Below are 13,134 nucleotides of genomic sequence, written 5' to 3'. Positions count from 1 at the left end.
CCTTCGTCACTCCACAGGGGAGGTTGCATTGCCGACGTCTACAACGTACGAGCGCTCAATTATCGAGGAGCCACCCTCACAAATCAGCATCGATTCCTCCACAAGCTCGAGAGGACATCATGTGGTGGATTCGAGCGGTGGGCTCCTCAGGAAAGATTCACAGGGCAACCTACAATCACTTCCTCACCACAGACGCAGCCGATTCAGGCTGGGGAGCGCAGTTAGACGAGTACCACCTATCAGGTACATGGACAAAACGCCAATCCACGTGGCACTCCAACCGAAAAGAGCTGTTTGCGGTACTTTCAGCCATACAACTCCGGGAACAAACGCTCAGGGGATCAGAATTACTCCTACAAACCGACAACAAAACAGTGGTGGCCTACATCAACAACGAAGGGGGCACAAAGTCCGCAAGCCTACTAAGTCTTTGCCGACAGATCCTGGAAATCGCCAACCAGGCCAGTATATCATTGACTGCACAATACCTTCCAGGAAAATACAACTGCGTGGCAGACCATCTCTCACGCAGCAAAATTATCCCAGAATGGCACCTAGTTATGGCGGCTACAGCTCCCCTATTTCAAAGATGGGGACTCCCAGACGTAGACCTGTTCGCGTCCAACACAGCCCATGTTGTCGCAACCTATGTCTCACGAAATCCGAACGATGCTCTTGCACTGTTCCACGATGCCTTCAGTCGACAGTGGGACTTCAAACTAGCCTGGATATTCCCGCCACCGAATCTAATTCCACAAGTATTGGCACACCTGAACATGGCAAGGGGAAAATATTTACTAGTGGCCCCATGGTGGAAGAAGTGTTTTTGGAGCGCAGACCTACAGCAGAGATCACTGGAACCCCCCTACCCGATCCCGCACTTGGAGTCATTTCTAGTGGATACAGTGACAAACCATCCACCTCCACAAGTCCGGGACCTATCACTCCAGTTATGGATAATTTTGGGTGGGCAGAGTTAATTTCTAGCTGGTCGGTAGAGGACAGATCACTTCTCACTTCTGGCTGGCGACCATCCACTTTGAAGACTTATAGACCGGCATGGGACAAATGGAAGACATGGTGCATGGCCAACACGATAAGCTATAATACCCCCGAGCTGATTGAAGTGGCTAGATACCTGGGTCACTTATACAATAAGGAAGGTCTTTCATATAACACTATTCTTGTACATAAGTCAGCCATAGCTACCTTTTGCAAACCTATGATCAGTAAAGACATCAGCAGTAACATAGTAGTGCGTCATATGTTAAAAGCCATATCCACCCGCAAGACTAGACCTACAAAACCACCGATTTGGGATCCTAGAATAATCGTGGACTACCTCAAGAAAACAACACCACTAGTATACAACCTATATGAGGTTTCACGCAGAACAGCTATACTATTATTACTCGCATCGGGACGACGGGTTCATGACCTTACCCTACTCAGTATAGCGGATAATGGCCTAGTCGATAATGGCGACCATATAATTCTATGGCCAGTGTTTGGTTCCAAGACGGACACATCAAGGCACCGCCAATCTGGATGGAAATTAAGCGCTTCCAGTTGCCAAAACATCGATCCAGTTTTTTGGCTACGAAAACTTATCTGCGTTTCCAATGAGAGAAGAGAAGAGGGTGGTAATATTCCGGCATTATTTATCTCGTCAAGAGGCCCCCCAAAACCTGCGACTCGAGCAGTAATTGGAAATTGGGTGAAGTCAGTACTCGCTGATGCAGGGGTACAGGAATCACCAGGCAGTACTCGATCAGCAGTCGCCTCTCTAAATTGGTTAGAGAACTACCCCATAGATGACATCCTGCAGAGAGGTAATTGGCGCCAAGAAGCTACTTTTAAGACATTTTACCAGAGACCGATAGACACACAGACTTCTACAGCGGGAGAACAAAATATGTTGACCTCTCTATTCAGCCCGGTACACTGAGCCTAAAAGCAAGGAGATGTTATACCTAATTCTCATGTTAGGTTCATCCACCTTATCTTGCAGGATCTATCTTGCTTTACCAGGTGATAACAAACAGATATCTCAAGGGACTTCAGAGTCAATAGCGAATAATGAAAGGAGTTTTACCTACCATTAAAACTCTTATTATTCTTGTTGACTCTGAAGTCCAGAGAACACCTACCTGGTTTCCTTGAGACATATCAAATTGAATACCAAAGACAAAGCACGCCGCGATACAAGCGTCAGTCCTGCCAGCCGGTAAAAAACAAGATGAACAACCAGAGAGGTAAATAATCGAGAAGAAAAGGGGGTAAAAAGGGGCCAGCGCAGAAGAACACAAGGCAAAAATACGATCAACATCTCAAGGGACTTCAGAGTCAACAAGAATAATAAGAGTTTTAATGGTAGGTAAAACTCCTTTCATTTTTGCGATTGCCTTCTAATAAATTGTATTGCTGCTATAATTATTAGTTTGACATTTGTGAATTTCTACCTTTTCTTTGTGATGAACAATTTTACAAATGTGTGCAGTTGTCAAAATTGAGTGAATTTATATTTACAATGAGTGATTTATGATTTTTGTTTTGTGAAACAAACTATTTTATGTGATTTCATCTATTTATTTGTGAATATAATTTATAATAATATTTTTGTGAGGCTGCATCACTAAACTGATTATTGGTGTTGAATCACTGGCAACTCTATCAACGCCCTATCATATCTCGTTTTATTGTTCGTTGTTGATTAAAAGCCGGTTTTATTCGGAGAGTTTTTATTTACTCAGAGGATATAACATCAGTGTTTCATTTTAAATGTGTTACTAAGACGCTTAAATAGGTACGGTTTCGTGTTTTCTTTTCCTACGCTCCATATTATCTAAAAAATGATTTCCTCGCTTGTTCTTGTATCCAAAATGGCGACCATGCTTTTACTTTTGTCCATGGAATTTTTTGCCTGGGGCTACAGTAACCTTGGGGTTTTTTGTTTGTATACTTTATCTAATTCACGTCACATACCTAGTATACTCAATAATAAATTGTGTCTTCATTTTTAGGATTACATGGCGGGTGAAAGTATGGACTCGTCACTGGTGGCGCAGTCCTTGAATTTCCATGGACAGCCACTACAAAAAATATGGGAAGGAGAGCGAGGAGAGAATGATATCGCGGAGATAGGCATCGGGCAATTGGATTTCGCAGCTTACCAAGCGAGACAGAAACTCCTCACATTTCAAGATAGAACCAAGAGGCTGAAACTGCATCAGTTCATCGCCAAAGAAGCTCCTGCTCTATTTGACAGCAGCATATCGTCGGATGCGCCATCTTCAACATCTGCTGTGGACGTCAATGTAGCTGATGAGAGTATGTTTTCACAATGCATTTTTAACTATGAATGTGCCCAAACTCTAGACAAGATTTGATAAGTTGGTGGGTGGGTAACAAGAAATAACAGCGCCATTGTTTCAATGTACTCACCGCGACCAGAATGTATTGTGTGCGGATTATTGAATTGTTATTACCTTGGTAACTAGTCAATTGGGTACAAGTCGGTTATCCTGGATACAGCGGCACAACACATTTTGAAAACAGCCGTTATTCTAAATTATTTGTTAGGATAATTTAACCTAACTTAACCTCCCTAAACTAACAAATAATCCAATATATTGGCTATATTCAAAATGTGTTTGCCGCTGTATCCAGGATAAACTATGTAACCGTCAATTGCGTAGAATAACTAAGGTACAGACCTACAAACATATCTGAAGAATGGAATGGGAGAGCCACTGTCTAAAACTACCCAATCAAGACTCGTAACTGGACAAAATCTCACATTCGAATGACATTTTCAAAATGGCGTCCTATGGTAGTTCTTAGTTCCATTTTTGGCCATTCTACAGATAAGTTTGTAGGTCTGTAATAACAATTAATAATCCTGGGGCGATACATTCCACTCAACACTGTTGGCGATGGTGAACTTTCGAGATATGGTGGCCCAGTTTTACTAATTACTTAGAAACAAACGGTTTTTTTTTTCAATTTACCATATTTGGGTTAGTTTGGTTCTGACTAAAAAGCCTTTCGCTTACGAGAATACTCAAAGAAGAGGAAACTGAAACTAAAATTTCAGCCAGTATCTAGCTAATGTATTTTAATGGCGGCTCGCTCACAGCAAGACTGGAATCTCTAAGTTTCAAAACATTCGCTACTAAACTGAAGAGACGCGATATGCTAGTCTCTCAGTTTCCAGTTCCCCATAAAACTTCGATGAAAAATCATATTTTCTTACCAAAATTAATATCACTAAAAACTAAGTAGTAATAACAAGTCAAGACGTCAAAGGTTAAAGATAGGCGAACCGATTTTTAATTTAAAATTTGTGGCAAAAGTTGAGAAATACCCCTGCCTGTATAATTACAGGCTGCTAGAATATTCCCGTAAAGATATATAAGAAAAAGAAGAAAAAGCTTTGAATGTAGAAAATACAATGGGTTTTCGACAGTTTTGAGGTTATGAGATTGTTATTTTAAGTGGGTTTCAGTAGCACCGTGTGCGAAGCATCAGTCTATGAGTCCCATCAGGAACCAGTTCGTCGAATTTTAGTTTCTCCATGAGCGAAAGGCCTAAATCCATCTTCGGAACAGTACTATAATTATTAATTCCAAAGAATCAAGACATTAAGGGGACGTTCTACAGAATTTGCCTTGAGAATTGAAAATACGATTTTTTTACATGTGGTCCACAATATCTGGTCTACTAGTTATTATAAAGAGGTCACGTCAAAGTTGTTTATGTCATTAAACTTGCTCGGCGACTCGATCGACTCATATTTCATATTTATACCGTCGAGGCTGACGTAATTAATATTTAAAGTTAATTAAAATTTGATTTATAATAAGTATATATTATTTAAGTTTTGTGCATCTAATGCCGGGTCCACACGGGCAACCTCCTTAGATTTTACGATAATTATCGTAAAATTTCTTAAGCAATTATGATAATTATGGTGAAATTTAATGAGGTTGCCAGCAACTTGTTGCCAGTGTGGACATGGCATAATATCCACTGTGGTTCATGTAGTGGCATGGACCTGTTTTTTCTGGGATCAACCAATTCAGGAAGTAAACACCTATGATAGAATTGTTTCCAGTTTTAGAGCGGAATGCAGAAACATTTGTCATAACTAAAATTTCCTTAGCAGAAAACACTATGCAGAAACACTGTCCTTAGTTAAGATCATTTCTATTGAAAATAATACCATATTTAAAAATTCTCATTAGGTAAATTATTTTATAATTGTTAAACGATGACAAAAATATGACAACTGCATTTTATAAATGCAATAACTATAATTATAATACTCTTATGTTTCCGTTATAAGTCATTATACGTGATTCCACAGGCACCACAAGATTTTTTTTTAACATGGTAACACTTGCGTCAAGTGTCATTCTTCATCTGGTATTTTGTATTTCTGCGGGCTTACGTATAAAAATAAAATAATATTCTGCAAGTACATGCCAAACGAATTAACACTATCAATGTCCATATTGAGATACATTGTTAAATGAATTTGAGTGTATGGACTGTGTTATAGACATGCGAATTTATTTTGACAGCAGCTGTCAGTGGTAAATGGTAATACAGAAGGGGGCGTGTTCATAACAAAAGTAGTCTATGGTTAAGGATTCCTTAACTCTATACTCATGATTGTCTATAGTTAAGTCATGCTTTTCGGCGACTTATCCTTAGGAACGAAACCTTAGATTGTGCATTCCGCTCTTGGTTGCATTATATTCCAAAACTCTTCCATAAAAATCGTTTCCAATTTTATAAATGCAAATTTCTCGGTGTACATAGTAAACAAACATACAAATAAAAATGAAAATGAATGTCATTCGTCATTTAGATAAGTGTATACACATTTTGATGTTATCTTGCAAAATAAACAATTATCTGACCTTTTCACTATATTATAATACTAGCTGACCCGGTGAACTTCGTACCGCCTCAGAATCAATATACTTGTGTTAACTTATTAGCTGAATTATATTCAGTTTTTTATTAAGGTGACGCATCAGTGAAACGCCAAATAATTTTCAACTGTACGCGCGACGAAATTTTGGACTCGCTGCCATTCACTGAGAGAATGTTGACCCGGGAACACGTCACTTTGCTGCGTAATGGCGACGGGTCAATTAATTCTAAAATCGTGTAAAGATGACTAAAAACGTTACCCATTTACTTTAAAAAGAAAACATGTCAATGAATATATTATTATTGTTACTAATAGAACAATAAACAGAACATAAAATGGACGTATGTTGGATTTATATGACAATTAATATTTCGTTTGACAGGCGTCATTTTCACCCGCCACCCGCAATCCGCGCATCGCCTAGCGACGATCTTTTTAGACCGTGCCTCAACTAATGCATGGCCTTAAGTTAAAATGAATAAGTTCAATAAATGTGCAAAAATCAAATCAAAATGAAAAGTATTTTAATTACATTAAACTGTACACCCACGATGACCGCGTAGATTAAGCGCCTGTCTATAGTGTCGAGGGTCCCAGGTTCGAATCCTGGGTCTGGCAAGTTCACATATTGTTTTTCAATTTGTGCATTAGTCAGAGTATTGTCCTAATACGTTGAGCAAGTGGCTGACATCCATTTTTCGTGAAAATAAAATCTGTTAATACAAACCTCCACTTTGTGGAGGCCCATATGATCCTATTAGGATCGGACATGGTCAAAAGAAAAAAAAAGAATGTAATTCACGTGGCAGCAAGGCTTTGTTGAAGCGAATCGAAATGATTCGCGTAGCATTGTTGCACTACTTTCTGTTAAACTATTTGCTGGATGGGTTGCACTCAGGTCGATTCCCTTCATTGAAGCACCTTGTGATATACGACATGTTTTGTTGTCAGGTGCGAAAACAAATAAAGCAGATGGTTTGCCGACACATGAATATTTTACGTACAATTGACCGTGAGAGAAACATTCATTTTAAAGATTCAGGCCACAAACACTCAAGGATTGGCCTTGTAATTTGTTGATCGTCATGCTGAATGCAAGACGAATTGGAAATTGAATTCGTTTAAACTCGAATGGCATATCGGTTGGGATCATCGAAATTCTCGGAATGAGAACTTCCTCACCTTTGAACATTCCTTTGATTATCGTCGCGTGAATCAAATTGCCCATGAGTTTTCTCACCACCAAACGCGTTCCGTTACATAGTTTTGGTTGGTTCAGATTTCAAAGCATGATGACTACCGAGCCAACCCTCAGTTGTAAATTGTGCGGTGGCAAGCCAGGCAGATCCAATGAGTTTAAAAATTCAGTTGGATAGTTGGTTGCTTCGTCTTCGTTTGTTACACAGTCGATAGATTTGAAGGAATGCAGTGGACCAACGATGTGATTTTGAATTGTGAAGTTTAAGTGATCCACATCTTTGTTCTTTGCCGCAAGAATGCCCGTTCACTTAACCAATTGTGATTTTTGTGGTTAGCAATGATATTCGGTAACACTTTGTTGATGAGTTCGTCCATAGTTGAGACTAAATTGCAAAAATTCAGTGGAAACGAAATCAATCCGTTCGATTCATCGACAGGAACACAGCCGTTACCGATAGTCAGCAATTGCTTGGAGAAATCTTCTGCAGATGGATCGTTTAGCAATGCAATTCGCATGTTTGTCGTCAGCTGAAGTTTCTTCACATAGCGCCACAGATTCGATGATTTGAGGCAAGCGTTTATTTCATCGGCAGCGGCCGATCTTGGAATGACTGGTAGTGTTTGGCGGAAATCGCCAGATAGTAGAATCATTGCGCCTCCAAAACTTCTTGAGTCGTTCCGCAGATCTTTCATAGTTCGATTAAGTGCTTTCAATGCACGTTTGTGCGCCATTGTGCATTCATCCCAGGTGATGATTTTACTTAATAACAAAACTTCGGCCATTACTGAGTGTTTTGCAATGTTGCATGTCGGTTTTTCAGTCGTTTGCAGGTTTAAGGGCAATTTCAACTTTGAATGAGGCGTTCGGCATCCTTCTAGCAACGTGGCCGCTATCCCAGAAGAAGCATTTGCTACAGCAGTTTCAGATCTCGCACTCACAGTATCCAAAATCAATGACATGAGGAATGTCTTCATACTTCCACCGGGCGCCTCGAAGAAAAATAAGCCACCATTCCCATCATTAATTGCCTTCATTAATGTATCGTACACTTCTTTCTGTTGGGGGTTCAACAGTGGTACATCCGTTCGAACTGATTGGTTCAATGCATCTCGATCATAATATTCACATTCACGTTCCAATTCTCGATTGAAAGCATCGTACATTCCACGATGTGGCGTTGGCATTCCTAACTAACAAATTGCTGCACGTGAGGTAACACATGTCTTCGATCAAAAGCAAAGCCTGGTTATGTATCTCCTCATTCACCTCGAGATCGGGATTCCCTGAACTGACATGAATTCGATGTAAAATGTCTTCTGACATGTCATCCTTGTATTTGTTCTACAGTTCAGGTAGATTCGATGGGAAGCATGTCGAAATAATGATAGTAAATAAAGTGCGTATCTGACTTAGAGATGCAGAAACAATTGCTTCAGCGATTGTCATATCGCAATGAGTATCGTTTTCAAGCAAATTGAGCTGTTGACATGAAGCACGAAATGTTGGGCACACTACACCATTGACAGTTAGACATTTCGACTATCATTCTTTCTTTTGTTTGTTTGTTTATTGTTTCTGTCATGTATCAGAGATGGCGTTGTATACGGATTTAAATTTTTTGTGATTTTCTTTTATTTTCGAATGCGCGAGGTTCATTGTTCAAAATGTATGAGAAAATTAATTTTATTCATAATTTTCTTTTCCGTGAATTTTTCCCATGTTTTAATAGTTATTCTGCTATTCGGGGCTGAGACAAATCCAACAAATCAAAGATCGTAAAAATCGGTCCAGCCGTTCTCGAGTTATATATAGTGTAACTAACCCGACTTTCTTTTATATAATATATAGATATACATGCAAATGTAATGTTTTCAAATAATTGATATGGATTATATACCATCGTAATATTTTCTCGAAATCATAAAGATATTATAATAGTATTTGAGTATCAACCTATGTTCAATTTGAATTGGGTTATAATAATAATATACCCGTAGATATATCAATAGTATGTTTACTACGATATCCACCCAAGTTATCAGTATGTACTTGCACAGGTTTGATTAACAACTATGATGAAATTAACATTTTATCTTAGCCCTGCTTTCTGATCGGCAGGCAACTTGCAGGTGTTTATCAAATAATAATATGCGAAGGCCGACAATATCAATAATAATAATAATGTTTCTTAAAATAAAATCTATGATTAGTGATTGTTGCAAAAAGATTCAATTAAATTAATGTGCTTACAATGCAGAGATTCCTTTTATACTGAATTATAATTGAATACCATCTCTTCAGCCCCCTCTTAAACGTTAATGCTCAGATAATTATTTGAGTGAGAGAGTGTATTATGTTAATATCTGCTTTCCTTCTCATTCGCAACAGTGGCATAGTCTCAAACTATTTGCTTAAATTTTTTTTATTTTTTACAGTTAATTTTCATAACGTTTTGCTAACTTTTGTGGTTTGGCTGTATAAGATTTACCATTTCAGTTTATTTTCTCAGTTTACGGGGAGAGATTACCAGTTTAAGGGGGAGAGGCATAGAAATTCATTATCAAATTAATTCTTTAAACATATTTTAATCAATCAATACCTCTCTAAATACAATGGGAAAAATAAAATATATTTTTTTATTTCAATGAGAAAGCGACAAATAATAAAAAACGGCTAAAAATAAGGGTTTTACTACTAGATACATTTATTGTTTCAAGTAATTCCTTGAAACAAAATTATCGATTTAATGTTGTTTAATAAGTTTTATTGGAACTAGCGTGTCGCTTTTGTCAATTAATTATAGTTTAATGTTTTTTTTTTTTCAATCTAAAAAACATTGATTTTTACGAAATATAAAAATGCATTTTATTCGGTTATTTTTGAATAATTGCATCAAATGAATACGACGACCTGTTCAAAATATTCTTCTTAATTTTTAGATATACTGTATCTAATATTTTAATTGCGTTGCAATGAGGTTTTTGTTAATTAATATTTTTTAATTACTATGCACCAGGAGATGGCGCCTCTAACGGCGAAAAGTGGCGAAATAAGATTTGAATTGGTGTGCTTTCTAATTGCCGTAAACTTATTTTTCTAAGCATCGGAAACACGTACCTATAAGATGAATATTAATTCATTCCTGACGAATGGTGGTATTTTGTTGGGTGGTTGGTGCCAAGTTTAGAAAAGTCCCTCAAACTACGATTTAAACAAAAGAAACATAATTTATTTGATTACGAATCTTCTGAAACAATTTGAGAAATTTATGTTAGCATTTACATTAAGCCGTCTTCTCATTTGTTTTCTTGTATATTGATAAAATAAAACAAACATTCATCATAACATCATCAGTCAATTTCAATACACAATGAAAACCACATCCACCGGGAATGTCCTAAAATGGGTGGGTACCGTCAAACGCGGTTATTCCGGCTGGTTTTTGTAAGGCGTACAGTACAGTACTGTTAATTTTTATTTTTCTGACATTTTTTTTGTACTATGTTTCCATTGTTATGTGGTTTTTATGGTTATATATACTTAACTGCAATTATTAAAAACAGTTAATATTATTTATCTACATTCTAAGATATTGATTTTACTGAGTCGCGCAACTTAATTGTTTGTGTGCTTCGCCATCCCTGAGACTTTAGAACGGCACATAAGCGCAACCACCAGGTATTGTGATTTGAACACCGCTAACCCTGGTACACACCTCACGTGCAGGAAGTCAGGGAGGCAATCCATGTGTATGGGTTCAGCGGGAGTCAAATTGCAACGGGTCTATATTCAATATACAGATGTACCAATCGAATAGAGTAGAAAAATATAATATGTACTAGAAAATGCATTTCATTGTCTATACTCTTTCATATCGGTTGAAATTTCCGCATTACATTTACTTTTTGATGTTGCTACACTTTTCACCTTTTTTATTATCCGTCATGGGCAAATTTGCTGGTTTTTTTTCTGCAAAATGCTATATCAATACTTGTCAACGACTTGGTTATCATATTTTGCAAATAAGATAAGATAATTGTGAAAATGGTAAATCAAAAAAGAGAGCACCATCGATGAAATTATACTTATCTTTTTTGTAAGTGTTGTACCGCGTACATTTAATAGTTGATTTATCAGAATTTTTGACTACATTTATGGTAGATAATAAATAATACATAATTTCTAATGAGATGGTAATTAATGCCAATAACTAAACTTTTTCATTTTCAGATATCTATGCAGTTATGCCTCCATTTGAGACGTTTCTAAACGTAGACAAGCAAGCCAGACTACGACATTTTTTTCAGGTATTTTTGGTGTTTTTTAAATTAATATTTAATAATCTTTAAATCTATTTATATTAAATATAATTTGTTATATATTTTTATTCATAGTATTTTGCCACCCGACATCAATATTATAAATCATTTTGTGTTCTTAAAACCTCCGATGCAACAATTTCGACAAAATGATTTTTTTATACTTTCTGTTTATTTATATTAGACTATATAGTTATTCACTGCACATTAACTTATTCACTGCTAGCCCGCAGTATTTAATTACCACATTTAAATAACATGCTAATTATATCTAATGCTGACACTTGTTGTCAGCGTTGTATGAGTTAAACTCCTCAATGTTCTATATATCACCAAATAAATATATAATTGATTTTAAAACGTTCAATGTAACATATCATTTTAATAAGACTATACCTCCAATGTATGTAGTCATCACATCAAAACTATTATCAACACTCAATGATGAGGTCTCTCTGTGTACATGTTATTTAGAAACTGTTAGGACGAGAGAGAAAAAATTAAACTCTACTTTAATTTTTGAGCGTTTGAAGCTTTTTTTTTTTCCTGTAAAATTGACTTCTGCGTTGATTGTATGATGACTTTCTAGAATATCCGTATGGGTGAATTGATTATCGGCACGGTGATCAATCGGAATGCTTCGGGGATGATGCTCAAGGTTTTGTGTACTGCTGGAGCAAGACCAAGATACGTCGCTGACATCAACGTTAAGGTAAATTTACCCTCTTTCTCGAGTATGTAAACATGTTTTAAATACCAAGATTGAATTATTACCATCTGCTTGTAACGTGAATCAATTGAAATGGGTCGGTTATTAAAAGTATGCGTTTGTTCGACAGGCATTTCTGCCAGTATCTAACATAATTCCGGCATTGGATAAGAAGAATCTATCCCGCAACTATTTGATGAATGACACGGTGTGCTGTGAAGTTTTGGAAGTTATTCCCGACACAGACAAAATCTCTTGCGGGATGAAAGGAGTGACAAGAGGGCCCGATGACCCAAGCCCCAAACCTCCTCTCGGCCTCATCAGTACCGATGACTTTCCACACATTTACAAGTAAGTACTAATTTTCTTATACCTACAAGTCAAATTATTCATTATTCACTTTGCCAAATGGATCTAACATTCAATAATATATTTTATATTATGCGCAAACCTTGGCACTTTGAGCCGTCTTAAATGTATGACGCAAAAAGTATATGTGATTCTTTTTTTCTTTTGTTGAAATAGTTTTTCTAAAGTTGCGATGATGACCATATTTATTATCTGACTGTGTGTTAATTACTATTATTACTGATATCTCATATATATAGGCATATTGATTAACATTACCTATATTATTTTAATTTTATTTCAATTTATTACATAATTAGCACAGGACATTTATCTTTCAGTTAGTCTGCATGAATATTTTGTTTATGATTATTTTAGGATAGTGAACATGTGAAAATGATTTCAAATTAATGCTATTTTTCACAGAATATGTATTCACACTCTTTGAAGTTATTACAATGATCTAGCGACAATTTATCCCAGCCGATAATTCATTTTAAAGATTTGGACATTTCCGTTTGGGAAAAGAATCCGCAAATAAACAAACGTAGCGAAGGGCGCCGAAGCCGAAATCGAAAAATAATTTTGTTCAACAAACGGATGAATCCGCCTG

General features: G+C 36.8%; 1 protein-coding gene across 2 annotated transcripts in view; it reads left to right on the top strand.

Moving 5' to 3' along the window:
* Nucleotides 1-2,660: 2,660 nt before the first annotated feature.
* The window catches only part of LOC147066444 (uncharacterized), a 19,365-nt gene continuing 8,891 nt past the window's right edge, over nucleotides 2,661-13,134 (top strand). For both annotated transcript variants that reach the window (XM_085955628.1, XM_085955627.1), the window contains exons 1-5: nucleotides 2,661-2,806; nucleotides 3,024-3,330; nucleotides 11,376-11,452; nucleotides 12,054-12,176; nucleotides 12,304-12,524. In XM_085955628.1, coding sequence (XP_085811754.1) covers nucleotides 3,030-3,330; nucleotides 11,376-11,452; nucleotides 12,054-12,176; nucleotides 12,304-12,524 — 722 coding nt within the window. In that variant the 5' untranslated portion in view covers nucleotides 2,661-2,806; nucleotides 3,024-3,029. The remainder of the gene's footprint in view (nucleotides 2,807-3,023; nucleotides 3,331-11,375; nucleotides 11,453-12,053; nucleotides 12,177-12,303; nucleotides 12,525-13,134) is intronic.

This window comes from Rhyacophila brunnea, unplaced genomic scaffold, assembly GCF_057557595.1.
Source record: "Rhyacophila brunnea isolate RB1 unplaced genomic scaffold, BYU_Rbru_1.0 scaffold_5, whole genome shotgun sequence".
Taxonomy (NCBI): Eukaryota; Metazoa; Arthropoda; class Insecta; order Trichoptera; family Rhyacophilidae; genus Rhyacophila; species Rhyacophila brunnea.
The sequence above is the reverse complement of the archived record's forward strand: the minus strand, read 5'-3'. Positions and strand labels throughout refer to the sequence as shown.